General features: G+C 39.5%; 1 protein-coding gene across 3 annotated transcripts in view; it reads left to right on the top strand.

The window, feature by feature from the left end:
• Positions 1 to 13,937, top strand: part of HIBCH (3-hydroxyisobutyryl-CoA hydrolase) — a 113,729-nt gene that overhangs the window by 31,713 nt on the left and 68,079 nt on the right. For 2 of the 3 annotated variants that reach the window (XM_065931940.1, XM_065931938.1), the window contains exon 5: positions 3,224 to 3,304. The exons of the other annotated variant lie outside the window; for it this stretch is intronic. In XM_065931940.1, the coding sequence (XP_065788012.1) occupies positions 3,224 to 3,304 (81 nt within the window). The remainder of the gene's footprint in view (positions 1 to 3,223; positions 3,305 to 13,937) is intronic. 3 annotated transcript variants of the gene reach the window in all.

Raw genomic sequence — 13,937 nt, 5'->3', positions numbered from 1 at the left:
ATATGTCTCCTTGTATTCATTTCAGTTGGCTAAAAAGAATCACACTATGCTCAATGCCTTAATAAATCCCTGTGTTTGGCAGAGACTAAAAGGTAGTCAGAAGAGTGGAAAGGCCTTATGGTGAAAGCAAGGGAGGGCTTCAGGTATGCTCTGATCAGAGGCTGCTGGTGGGGAAGCAGGATGTCTTATGTGTTTGGTCTGGGGAGCATAATCGGCTTCCTCTTAGCTGGTGGGGAAGTCTAAAAAGGTGGGCAACTGGTCGTCATTGACCAAGTCCTGATGCTGTAGAAATTGTGGTTGGCTGGGGGGTGGAAGGGGGTCCAGTTGACGCACAGGTGGTCACAGGTGGCTCTGGTCACTGTATAGTCAGTCTCAAACATAATTTTTTAAGTTATTTGTTTTTTTCTAATATTGTGCAAAATTTGGAAAATATTAAAAATTTTAAATCACTTACGAAAAGTCATTTATAACCCTGGCCCATACACATTATATGTAAACAAATAATGCTTGGTTTTACCTAACTGCTATTGTGTATACTTAGTAACTTCCTTGCTTCCCAACAATACACATGCTAGCATTTTCACTTCAAACTCTGTAATGGACCTGCATAATGGTCCATTCTTTAGAATATGTATTTCCACTTTTTTCCTGTTATACTTTGGTTAACATTCGTGCATAAATAATACATCTGGGTGATTCAGATTATTCTTAGGATAGAGATAAACGCCAGATTGTTTTCCCCTTTTACCCGTATCCTATAAGAAAGATTCCTCTCTGACCACATTCTTGTCACAATTGGGCGTTTTAAATTTTAACAAGATGATTTATATTGTCAGGCACGTGGGAATGTCTTGGGGGGATGCCGTTAGGGTCCCGGTGAGGTTGGGACATGAGGGATGCAATCTTTCCTCTCTGCTCTGAACGGGACTTCAGAGCGGAGCTTTCCTGGGACTGCAGGAGGGACTAATTTCGTTTTCAACCGCCGGGCGTTTCCGTTTCCCTCTCGGAGAAGCGTAGGGCTGGTGAACTGCCTATTTCCGTAGGATTCTCGGTGCTCCGGCTCAAAGGTTAACTCACCACCTCTGATCAGAGGTCCTGCAAATTCCAACCGTGGGCCCAGGGAGTCAGCCGGAAGCAGGGAGGAGAGCTCCGGCTCGCTCTTCCCCCTACTTGAAGAAGCAGAAGAAATGGGACCAGCAAAGGCCGGACCCCAAGAGCCGGCTGGAGACCCCGCCCCACCAACTTGAACCTTCCCAGGGAGTCCGGCGGAAACCGGCTTGGGCTCAGACAGAGAACCCCAAACAGTGCCTAACTCGCAGCATAGATACCCGACTCCTGAGGGCGCCCAGGATCCCAGCTGACTGCTGACAAACGCTGGACATGCCACCGGCCCAGGCGCGCAGGCGGGCCGGAGCGCCAGCGGCCGCAGCCCAAGGCGCACGCGCGTAGGAGGCGGGGCCCTCTTTTAGTGATTAAGTAAGTAATTAATTTGGCTGCACTGCATAGCCTGTGGGCAGTTCCCTGACCAGGGGTTGGACCTGGGCCTTGACAGTGACCTCTGACTCCTAATCACTGAACCACCAGGGAGTTCCCAATCATTAAAAACAAAAACAGAAACAAAAACAGAAACAAAAACAGGAAAAGAAGTCACTATTTGGTTGGAACATTTTGAAGGAAGCTGTATCAGTTCTGAAGTTTGTCTAAAAATCTAATAGTCACCAATTTTTATGTAGCTCTTTCCCATAAAGGAAGAAACATGTATATATATTTAGTTTATATTTTAGTAGGTAATTTTCATGGAGAAGAAAATGGCAACCCATTCCAGTATCCTTGCCTAGAGAATCCTGTGGACAGAAGAGCCTTGTCGGCTGCTGTCCATAGGGTCGCAGAGAGTCAGACACGACTGAAGCGACTTAGCATGCATGCATGCATTGGAGTAGGAAATGGCAACCCACTCCAGTGTTCTTGCCTGGAGGGTCCCAGGGACAGAGCAGCCTGGTGGGCTACCGTCTATAGGGTCGCACAGAGTCGGACACGACTGAAGCAACTTAGCAGCAACAGCAAATTTTCATAGGACTTAAAGACAGGAAAAGCATGTGTACTTGGTAGTGTGTGGAGGAGAGTTTTGATGGCAGTTTTGACATAGACTATGGTGAGAGTGTAGTGGGTGTGAACACTGGATAAGAGAAAATTGCAACAGAAATGAAACCATTTGATTTTAACATCCTTATTTATTAATATCCATGAAAATATAATATTACTATCTCATTTACCTTTCGAGTCTCACCTTTTACCATTCTCCTTTAGTCTTTTAAAACTGCTTCTTTTTCTTTACTTATTTCTTGATTTTATTCTTTCTTGCCTGTTTGTCTTTGTAGGTACTCCTTTGTCTATTCAGAGCCCCCAACCCTCCACTGCCATCATTTTCTAGGAAACCCTTACCTATTGTTCACATTTGGTTCAGATGTCTGTCTTCTGGAAAGCCTTCTTTTAATCATATCTCTTCTGCTTCCATTCCTGTCTCATCCAAACCTTAGAGTGGGCATAGCAAAGGGAGTATATTTTAATTGTCTGTTTTACTAGTCTGAACTCCAGGCAGCTGTCTTGTAACAGCACTGAAAATAGCGCATGGTACCTAGTAGATGCTCAACAGATGTTCCGTGAAATGAATATGGAGGAAGTATTTAACTAGTTAGAATATACAGAACTCTGTGTGTGCATTTATTTCTTTGTGTGTACACGTATAATGTACTTTTTTTTTTGGCCGTGCTGCACAGCTTGTGGCATCTTAGTTCCACCACCAGGGACTGTGCCCCTTGCATGCAAATGTGGAGTCCTAACCACTGGACTTCAGGGAATTCCCTGTATAATGTATTTGTGTTAAGATATGTTGCCAAAGAAAACATGTATCCAGCAAATATTTATTCAGGTGCCATAGAAAATAGCCAAAATTGTATGCATTCGGTACCAATATATAACTTATAATTTATAACACCTTGTAAGTTGTTCTAAATAAGAATTTTTGCCTTGAAGTTTTGACATTGGACTATGGATTTGGGGCTGACTATAATATATCTGTGGCATGGGCGACTTCAGAAGCTTAAGAAACCATTCTAGACTTTCCCCTTGGTACTTTCTGTCACAGTATTTTAAATTTATCTGACTGTATTGACTGGAAAATACTTGTATATTTGTAATCCTTTTTTCTTTTCTCATATTTTAGCACTCTCAGAAACTAGAAATACAAACCAGAAAATGCTTCAAGATTTTTTCCGAGAGGAATATATTCTGAACAACGCCATTGGTATGTGTGCTCTGCTGAGAGCTTTGAAAATGGAATAAAGACAAAAGCTGCATAGAATGAGTTATTAAAATGTAGTCAACACTCTTTATTTAGTCTTTTATATACTTTGTGACAGAAATGAACTCAGTTAGCCTGACTGCTCAGTTCAGTCGCTCAGTCGTGTCTGACTCTTTGCAACGATGAAGACTGCATCACGCCAGGCTTCCCTGTCCATCGCCAACTCCCGGAGCTTGCTCAAACTCATGTCCATTGAGTCAGTGATGCCATCTAACCATCTCATCCTCTGTCGACCCCTTCTCCTCCTGCTTTCAATCTTTCCCAGCATCAGGGTCTTTTCCATGGAGCCAGTTGTTTGCATTAGGTGGTCAAAGTATTGGTGGCTCAGCTTCAGTATCAGTCCCTCCAGTGAATATTCAGGATTGATCTCCTTTAGGATTGACTGGTTGGATCTCCTTGCAGTCCAAGGGACTCTCAAGAGTCTTCTCCAACTTCACAGTTCAAAAGCATCAATTCTTCAGCACTCAGCTTTCTTTATGGTCCAACTCTCATATCCGTACATGATAACTGGAAAAACCATACCTTTGATTATATGGGCCTTTCTTTGCAAAGTAATCATGAACAAAGCTAGTGGAGGTGATGGAATGCCAGATGAGTTATTTCAGATCCTAAAAGATGATGCTGTTAAAGTGCTGCACTCAATATGCCAACAGATTGGGAAAACTCAGCAGTGGCCACACAACTGGAAAAGGTCAGTTTTCATTCCAATCTCAAAGACAGACAATGCCAAAGAATGCTCAAACTACTGCACAAATGCACTCATCTCACACTCCAGTAAAGTAATGCTCAAAATTCTCCAAGGTAGGCTTCAACGGTATGTGAACTGTGAACTTCCAGATGTTCAAGCTGGATTTAGAAAAGGCAGAGGAACCAAAGATAAAATTGCCAACATCCGTTGAATTATTGAAAAAGCAAGAGAATTACAGAAAGCATCTACTTCTGCTTTAATGATTATGCCAAAGCCTTTGACTGTGTAGATCACAACAAACTGTGGAAAATTCTGAAAGAGATGGGAATACCAGACCACCTGACCTGCCTCCTGAGAAATCTGTATGAAGGTCAAGAAGCAACAGTTAGAACTGGACATGTAATGACAGACTGGTTCCAAATTGGGAAAGGAGTACATCAAGGCTGTATATTGTCATCCTGCTTATTTAACTTATATGCAGAGTACATCATGTGAAATGTCAGGCTGGATGAAGCACAAGCTGGAATCAAGATTTCTGGGAGAAATGTCAATAACCTCAGATATGCAGATGACACCACCCTTATGTCAGAAAGCAAAAAGGAACTAAAGAGCTTCTTGATGAAAGTGAAAGAGGAGAGTGACAAAGCTGGCTTAAAACTCAACATTCAGAAAACTAAGATCTTGGCATCAGGTCCCATCACTTCATGGCAAATAGATGGGTAAACAATGGAAACAGTGACAGACTTTGTTTTTTGGGGTTCCAAAATCACTGCAGATAATGACTGTAGCCATGAAATGTCTTTTAATGCTTGCTTCTTGGAAGCAGGCATTGCTCCTTGGAAGAAAAACTATGACCAACCTAGACAGCATATTCAAAAGCAGAGACATCACTTTGCCGACAAAGTCTGACTGCTCATTCTAGACAATTCACACTTTATTATTAAATGGGCTTCCCTGGTGGCTCAGATGGTGAAGAATCTGCCTGCAATGAAGGAGACCCAGGTTCTCTCCCTAGTTTGGGAAGATCCCCTGGAGAAGGGAATGGCTGCCCACTCCAGTGTTCTTGCCTGGAGAATTCCATGGACAGAGGAGCCTGTTTTGGACTACAGCCACGTTTAGCTACTGTTTAGCCTACAATTAACATGGAATCATGGATTCTGATCATATGGTTGGGTTTCTTGGAAAACAAAAAAATAGGGTCCCAGTTTTCTCTATAAAATGAAGTATCATTTCCTAATTCCTGAGAAACTCTGGGATGAAATTTCTTTATAGTCATCATTCCAGATTTCACTGGAAGTGAAGTAGTAGCATGTGTTTTTATCTAGCATGTGTTTCTATCTAGCATGTGTTTCAAATGTTAAATTACAGTGGATAATACAGTGAATACTTCTATACCCACCAGCTCAGAATGAATAGACCTCTATATTTTATTTTTGTTTGATGTTTTGAAACTTATTTAAATTAAATAGAATACTATGAATTTTTAAAATTACTGTCCAATCTGCTTCGTTGCTCGCTTCAGTGCCATTTCTTTCTCCAGAAGCAGCCTGATCCCTCCTCAGAAGGAACCATTGCCATTAATTTTTAGCACATCTGATTAGGCTATACTTTATATTTTTACTACATGTTTATGAACAAAAGTAGTATTACTTCATGTTTTTGAAATTTTCATAAGTACTTTCTTACTGCATATGCCAAAAGTTGTTTTTTTAATAGCATGGAATGTAACTGTTCTATATTATTCAGCTACCCAGTATTATTTATCTATTTGACATTAATGGGTATTTTAGATTATTTCAAATTTTTATTAATACAGATTGTTACATCCTTATATGTAAATCCTTGGTGCCCAGGTGCAAAAGTTTCTAGAAATAACAGAAGCCAAATGGATGGATCATACTTTATACCTCTTCAATATGTTTCCATATTCCTCTCCAAAGTACAAGACTTTTTTTTCTGCATGTCATTGCTATCATTTGTTTGTTTTTAAACTCTGCATGCTTGATATCTTATTGTGGTTTTAATTTGTGCATCATTGTAAGTGCATGAAGCATAAGGTGTTTTATGTTAATCGTTTAGATTTTCTTTTCAGTTTCATCCTTTGTTTTTCTTTCTTATGGATTATCTTTTTCTTAATTGATTTTATAGGTTTTTATGTATTCTGAATTCTCTGCTTTGGTAGATTATCTGTGTTATAAACACACTTCTCTCAGTCTGCTACTTCATCTTTTCACGTATACAAGTTTTTGTTTGAGATGAAATGTATGCACTCTTTTCCTTTATGATTTGTTGCACTAAAAAAAACACAATAACATGGAAGTGTTTAAGATATTCTTTTATATCTTCTTTTAATAGTTTATTTTTTTTACTCTAAGTCCTTAATGTACTTGGAATTTTTTTGCATGTGACATAATCTAACTTTTATTTTCTTTTTAGAAAACTAGATGTGTAATGTCTCTGACTGAATAGGCCTTGTCTTCCTCGCTGGTTTTAACGACACTTTTATCATATATCAAGTTCTTCTTTGTGATCAGAACTGTTTCTGGACAACTTTATTCACTGGTCTTTTTGTACTTATGATGAAACTATAGTGTCAAAATTATTATAGGTTTAAGATACGTCTCTATGTGGTAGGACAAGTTACCCTTGTTTTCTTTTAGGGTTGTCTTGGCTACTCTTGGACTTGATTTTCCAAATGGATCTTAAAATTATTTCGATGTTTAGTAAACTTATGCAGACATCACTGTAAACCAGTTTTAGCACATTTTCGTCAGATTGACTTTCATGTCCTTTCATGTTTTGTAATTTTCTCTATAAAGATCAAGCTGATAAAAATATTTTTTAAAGTGTTATTCTTAAATAGTTTATGTTCTGTTACTTGTTACATTTCCTAATTGACTATTTTGAGCATATAGAAATATTTTTGATTTTAGTATTTTGTTTTTATAACCAGCGACCCTGCTGAAATTTTTTGTTACTTCTATAGATGTTTCTGTAGATTATCTTGGCTTTTCTATATAGGCAATTCTACCCTTTGCACGTGACTTTTCCCCGTCTCTTTCCAGTCCTTATGACTTTTCTTGTTACATTTGGTTAGAACCTCTGTTATAATACTGAATGATTGTAGTGTTGTCTTATTTCTGATGTACATGGGAAAGCTTTTAAAATTTCATTCTTTAGTATAATCTTTTTGTAGACACTTTTTCACCAAGTTACAGACATTATTTCTATTCCAAAGTTGTTCGGGGTACTTTCTTTTGTTTGTTCAGTTGCAATGGTCCAGTACTTGAGCATCCACTTTTTCTGACTTTTTTCTCTTCTCTCCTGGGCAGGAACTTACTGACTCCCAGTATCAGCAGATAGTTTTCCTAGCTATGTTTTACAAACCACATAGCTCTTATTACTGTAAGGCTTTATGTAGGCAGCTCATTGCATGTTCTATGTGGCCTAGAATTTGTTCCTGACTCAGAACAGACACACACACCTTCACTCATAATCTTTGGCTGTAGCTTCCACACAGCTATTAACTTTGAGTTTCTTGTAAGTTTCTGGCACTTGGGGATTTCCCTTGTTTGGCTTTGAATTTGGATATACATTGAAAAAAATTTTTTTTCTAAAATTTCAGTGTCTTTGAAGTAGCAGTGGGGAAAGGGGGCTGTTTCCCAATTTAACTAAATGAGCCACTTTTAGTGGAGAGCTCTCATTTCTTTAATAATCTGTAAAATTATACAGATCAAATTCACTTAGAATGTTTTATTCATTCTAAATATTCCTACCAGTGCTGTCCAACAGCACTTCCTGCAATGATGAAAATATTCTGCTTCTGTGCTGTGTAATATGGCCACTGCTAGTCACACGTGACTAACAAGCACTTGGAATGGGGCTACTTGTGATCAATAAGCCTAATTTTACCTTTGTTTAATTGTAATTAATCTAACTACATTTGGCTGTTGGCTGGTATATTAGTGCAGTTCTATACTAAATAAAAGAGGGGAGAAAACCTCTAGTTTGAAGAGTTTGTAAAATATTAATATATAAGAGAAAGCCTTCCAGACATAATTTCTGTACATTATAATGACCTATCTTAATCCTTAAGGAATTTGACAAATTTTGGCCTTGCGTCTTGCATCAGTTAGCTTTTAATACTTTATAACTAAAATATATGCATCTGTAGCTGAAATGGTGTATTTGTATGTATCTCCACCCCAATCAATAGAGACATTAGTTTCCATTGTTTCTAGGGAATTATAGTTAAAAATTGAGGGCTGTGGACATGCTTGTGTATGTGAAGTTAGAATTGTAGTTTGGTGGCTCATTTGGTAGGTTGGGAATATTTACAGAATTGCTAAATGGATCAAAACTGAAGTTTAATATTGGTCTTTGGTAAGGAAGTTAGATTGGCAACAAGCTGCAGTAGAAGTACAGTGATGAATGTGTTTATGTTGTGGGTAACTCCCTCTCTTGGAGGAAGGAAAAACAAAAAAAGGAAAGGAGTGGAGTAACAGTTTGCAGAATTTTTGAGCTGGAAGAAACTTCTGAGGCAAGTCTCATTTAATAGATGAGAAAACTTATCTATGTATCATATACATGATATACAAGTGTATGATAGGCATATATACATATAGCTTATGTGTGTATGTTTGTATACAAATGTGTACACATATGGAAATGCTAGCATATAAGTTTAAGTAGAGACATCACCTTGCCAACAAAGGCCTGTATAATCAAAGCTATGGTTTTTCCAGTAGTTATGTACGGATATGAGAGCTGGATCATAAAGAAGGCTGAGAGCTGAAGAATTGATGCTTTCGAACTATGGTTCTGGAAGACTCATGAGAGTCCCTTGGGCAGGAGGAGATCAAACCAGTCCAACCTAAAGGAAGTGAACCCTGAATGATCATTGGAAGGACTGATGTTGAAGCTGAAGCTCCAATGCTTAGGCCACCTGATGTGAAGAGCCAACTCACTGGAAAAGACCCTGATTCTGGGAAAGATTGAGAGAAGGAGAAGAGGGTGGCAGAGGATGAGATGGTTCAGTTCAGTCACTCAGTCGTGTCTGACTCTTTGTGACCCCATGGACTGCAACTTGGCAGGCTTCCCTGTCCATTACCAACTCCCAGAGTTTGCTCAAATTCATGTCCATTGAGTAGGTGATGCCATCCAATCATCTCATCCTCTGTCGTCCCCTTCTCCTCCTGCCTTCCATCTTACCCAGTGTCAGGGTCTTTTCAAAGAGTCGGTTCTTTGCATTGGGTGGCCAAAGTATTGGAGCTTCAGCATCAGTCCTTCCAATGAACATTCAGGACTGATTTCCTTTAGGATGGACTGGTTGGATCTCCTTGCAGTCCAAGGGACTGTCAGTAGTCTTCTCTAACACCACAGTTCAAAAGCATCAGTTCTTCAGTGTTCAGCTTTCTTTGGGGTCCAACTCTCACATCCATACATGACTACTGGAAAACTATAGCTTTGCCTAGATGGACCTTTGTCAGCAAAGTAATATCTCTGCTTTTTAGTATGCTGTCTAGGTTGGTCATAGCTTTTCTTCCAAGAACCAAGTATCTTTTAATTTCATGAATGTAGTCACCATCTGCAGTAATTTTGGAGCCTCCAAAATAAAGTCTATCACTGTTTCCATTGTTTCCCCATCTATTTGCCATGAAGTGATAGGACCGGATGCTGTGATCTTTGTTTTTTGGATGCTGAGTTGTTTTTTTTTTTTTTAATTTTATTTTATTAGTTGGAGGCTAATTACTTCACAACTTTTTCAGTCTCCTCTTTCACGTTCATCAGAAGGCTCTTTAGTTTCTTTTTACTTTCTGCCATAAGGGTGGTGTCATCTGCATATCTGAGGTTATTGATATTTCTCCTGGCATCTTGATTCCAGCTTGTGCTTCAACCAGCCCAGCATTTCATATGATGTTCTCTGCATATAAGTTAAATAAGCAGGGTGATAATATACAGACTTAACATACTCCTTAACCAATTTGGAACCAGTCCATTTTTCCATGTCCAGTTCTAACTGTTGCTTCTTGACCTGCATACAGATTTCTCAGGAGACAGATCAGGTGATTTGGTATTCCCATCTTTTGAAGAATTTTCCAGTTTGTTTTGATCCACACAGTCAAAGGCTCTAGCTTTGTCAGTGAGGCAGAAGTAGATGTTTTTCTGGAACTCTCTTGCTTTTTCAATGATCCAGCAGATGTTGGCAATTTGATCTCTGGTTCCTCTACCTTTTCTAAATCCAGCTTGAACATCTGGAAGTTCTTGGTTCACGTACTGTCTCAGCTTAGCTTGGAGAATTTTGAGCATTATTTTGCTAGCGTATGAGATGAGTGTAGCTGAGTACTAGTTTGAACACTCTTTTTCATTGCCTTTCTTTGGGATTGGAATGAAAACTGACCTTTTCCCATCCTGTGGCCACTGCTGAGTTTTCCAAATTTTCTGGCATATTGAGTGTAGCACTTTAACAGCATCATCTTTTAGGACTTGAAATAACTCAGCTGAAATTCCATCTCTTCCACTAGCTTTGTTCATAGTGATGCTTCCTAAGGCCCACTTGACTTCACATTCCAGGATCTGGCTCTAGGTGAGTGATCATATCATTGTGGTTATCTGGGTCATGAAGGTCTTTTTTGTATAGTTCTGTGTATTCTTCCCACCTCTTCTTAATATCTTCTGCTTCTGTTTGGTCCATACCGTTTCTTTTAGTATGCCTGTCTTGGTGTGAAATGTTCCCTTGGTATCTGTAATTTTCTCGAAGAGCTCTCTAGTCTTTCCCATTCTGTTGTTTTCTTCTATTTCTATGCATTGATCGAGGAAGGCTTTCTTATCTCTCCTTGCTATTCTTTGAAACTCTGCATTCAAATGGCTATGTCTTTCCTTTTCTCCTTTGCCTTTTGCTTCTCTTCTTTTCTTAGCTATTTGTAAGCCCTCCTCAGACAACCATTTTGCCTTTTTGCATTTCTTTTCCTTGGGGATGGTTTTGACCACAGCCTCCTGTACAATGTCATGAACCTCTCTCCATAGTTCTTCAGGCACTCTGTCTATCCAATCTAATCCCTTGAGTCTATTTGTCACTTCCACTGTATAATCATAAGGGATTTGATTTAGGTCATACCTGAATGGCCTAGTGGTTTTCCCTACTTTCTTCAATTTAAATCTGAATGTTGCAGTAAGGAGGGTATGATCTGAGCCACAGTCAGCTCCCAGTCTTGTTTTTGCTGCCTGTGTAGAGCTTCTTCATCTTTGGCTGCAAAGAATATAATCAACCTGATTTCGGTATTGACCATCTGGTGATGTCCATATGTAGAGCTGTCTGTTGTGTATGGAAGAGGCTGTTTGCTATGATCAGTGCGTTCTCTTGGCAAAACTCTGTTAACCTTTGCCCTGCTTCATTTTGTACTCCGAGGTCAAACTTGCCTGTTGCTCCAGGTATCTCTTGACTGCCTGCTTTTGCATTCCAGTTCCCTATGATGAATAGGACATCTTTTTTTTGGTGTTAGTTCTTGAAGGTCTTGTAGGTCTTCATGTAACTGTTCAGCTTCAGCTTCTTCAGCGTTAGTGGTTGGGGCATAGATTTGGATTACTGTGATATTGAATGGTTTGGCTTGGAAACAAACAGAGATCATCCTGTCATTTTTGAGATTGCACCCAAGCACTAAATTTTGGTCTCTTTTGTTGACTGTGAGGGCTACTCCATATCTTTTAAGGGATTCTTGTCCATAGTTCATCTTCCAGTGTCATATATTTTTGCCTTTTCATACTGTTTTTGGGGTTCTCAAGGCAAGAAGACTGAAGTAGTTTGCCATTCCCTTCTTCAGTGGACCACATTTTGTCACTGGAGAGATTGTTAGATAACAGCATTAAATTAATGTACATGAGTTTGAGCAAACTGGGAGACAGTGAAGGACAGGGAAGTCTGGCATGCTGCAGTTCATGGGGTTGCTAGAGTTGGACACGACTTAGTGACTGAACAACAACAACAGTAAGGATTTAATACCAACATATATATTGAATATTGTTGAACTGCCAGTTAATGACAAAGCAGAGGCTAAAATCTGGGTCTTCTCACTCTCAGTCCATGCTTTTTTTTCTCAGTCCACGCTTCTCTTTATAACCAGATGCTTCTTTAGATGCATAAAAAACAAATTGTGTTCTTTAAAATACAGCTGTGTTAGATAACACATGACTTTGTGTGTTAGATAACACATGACTTATGACAGTACAGTGGAAGTGAGAAATAGATTTAAGGGACTAGATCTGATAGAGTGGCTGATGAACTATGGACGGAGGTTCGTGCCATTGTACAGGAGACAGGGATCATGACCATCCCCATGGAAAAGAAATGCAAAAAGGCAAAATGGTTGTCTGAGGAGGCCTTACAAATAGCTGTGAAAAGAAGAGAAGTGAAAAGCAAAGGAGAAAAGGAGAGATATTCCCATTTGAATGCAGAGTTCCAAAGAACAGCAAGGAGACATAAGAAGGGCTTCCTCAGTGATCAATGCAAAGAAATAGAGGAAAACAACAGAATGGGAAAGACTAGAGATCTCTTCAAGAAAATTAGAGATACCAAGAGAACATTTCATGCAAAGATGGGCACAATAAAGGACAGAAATGGTATGGACATAATAGAAGCAGAAGATATTAAGAAGAGGTGGCAAGAATACACAGAAGAACTGTACAAAAAAGATTTTCACAACCCAGATAATCACTCACCTAGAAGCAGACATCCTAGAATGTGAAGTCAAGTGGGCCTTAGAAAGAATCACAATGAACAAAGCTAGTGGAGGTGATGGAATTCCAGTTGAGCTATTTCAAATCCTGAAAGATGATGCTGTGAAAGTGCTGCACTCAATATGCCAGCAAATTTGGAAAACTCAGCAGTGGCCACAGGACCGGAAAAGGTCAGTTTTCATTCCAATCCCAAAGAAAGGCAATTCCAAAGAATGCTCAAACTACCACCCAGTTGTACTCATCTCACACGCTAGTAAAGTAATGCTCAAAATTCTCCAAGCCAGGCTTCAGGAACACGTGAACTGTAAACTTCCAGATGTTCAAGCTGGTTTTAGAAAAGGCAGAGGAACCAGAAATCAAATTGCCAAAATCTGCTGGATCATCGAAAAAGCAAGAGAGTTCCAGAAAAACATCTATTTCTTCTTTATTGACTATGCCAAAGCATTTGACTGTGTGGATCACAACAAACTGTGGAAAATGCTTCAAGAGATGGGGATACCAGACCACCTGACCTGCCTCTTGAGAAACCTATATGCAGGTCAGGAAGCAACAGTTAGAACTGGACATGGAACAACAGACTGGTTCCAAATAGGAAAAGGAGTATGTCAAGGCTGTATATTGTCACCCTGCTTATTTAGCTTATATGCAGAGTACATCATGAGAAACGCTTGGCTGGATGAAGCACAAGCGAATCAAGATTGCCGGGAGAAATATCAATAACCTCAGATATGCAGATGACACCACCCTTATGGCAGAAAGTGAAGAGGAACTAAAAAGCCTCTTGATGAAAGTGAAAGGGGAGAGTGAAAAAGTTGGCTTAAAGCTCAGCATTCAGAAAAATAAGATCATGGCATCTGGTCCCATCACTTCATGGGAAATAGATGGGGAAACATTGGAAACAGTGTCATACGTTATTTTTTTGGACTCCAAAATCACTGCAAATGGGGATTGCAGCCATGAAATTAAAAGATGCTTACTCCTTGGAAGGAAGGTTATGACCAACCTAGATAGCATATTAAAAAGCAGAGACATTACTTTGTCAACAAGGTCCATCTAGTCAAGGCTATGGTTTTTCCAGTAGTCATGTATGGATGTGAGAGTTGAGCTGTGAAGAAAGCTGAGCACTGAAAAATTGATGCTTTTGAACCGTGGTGT

This window comes from Muntiacus reevesi, chromosome 3, assembly GCF_963930625.1.
Source record: "Muntiacus reevesi chromosome 3, mMunRee1.1, whole genome shotgun sequence".
In the NCBI taxonomy this organism is placed as follows: Eukaryota; Metazoa; Chordata; class Mammalia; order Artiodactyla; family Cervidae; genus Muntiacus; species Muntiacus reevesi.
Note: the sequence above shows the minus strand (reverse complement) of the source record. Positions and strands in the feature narration are given on the sequence as shown.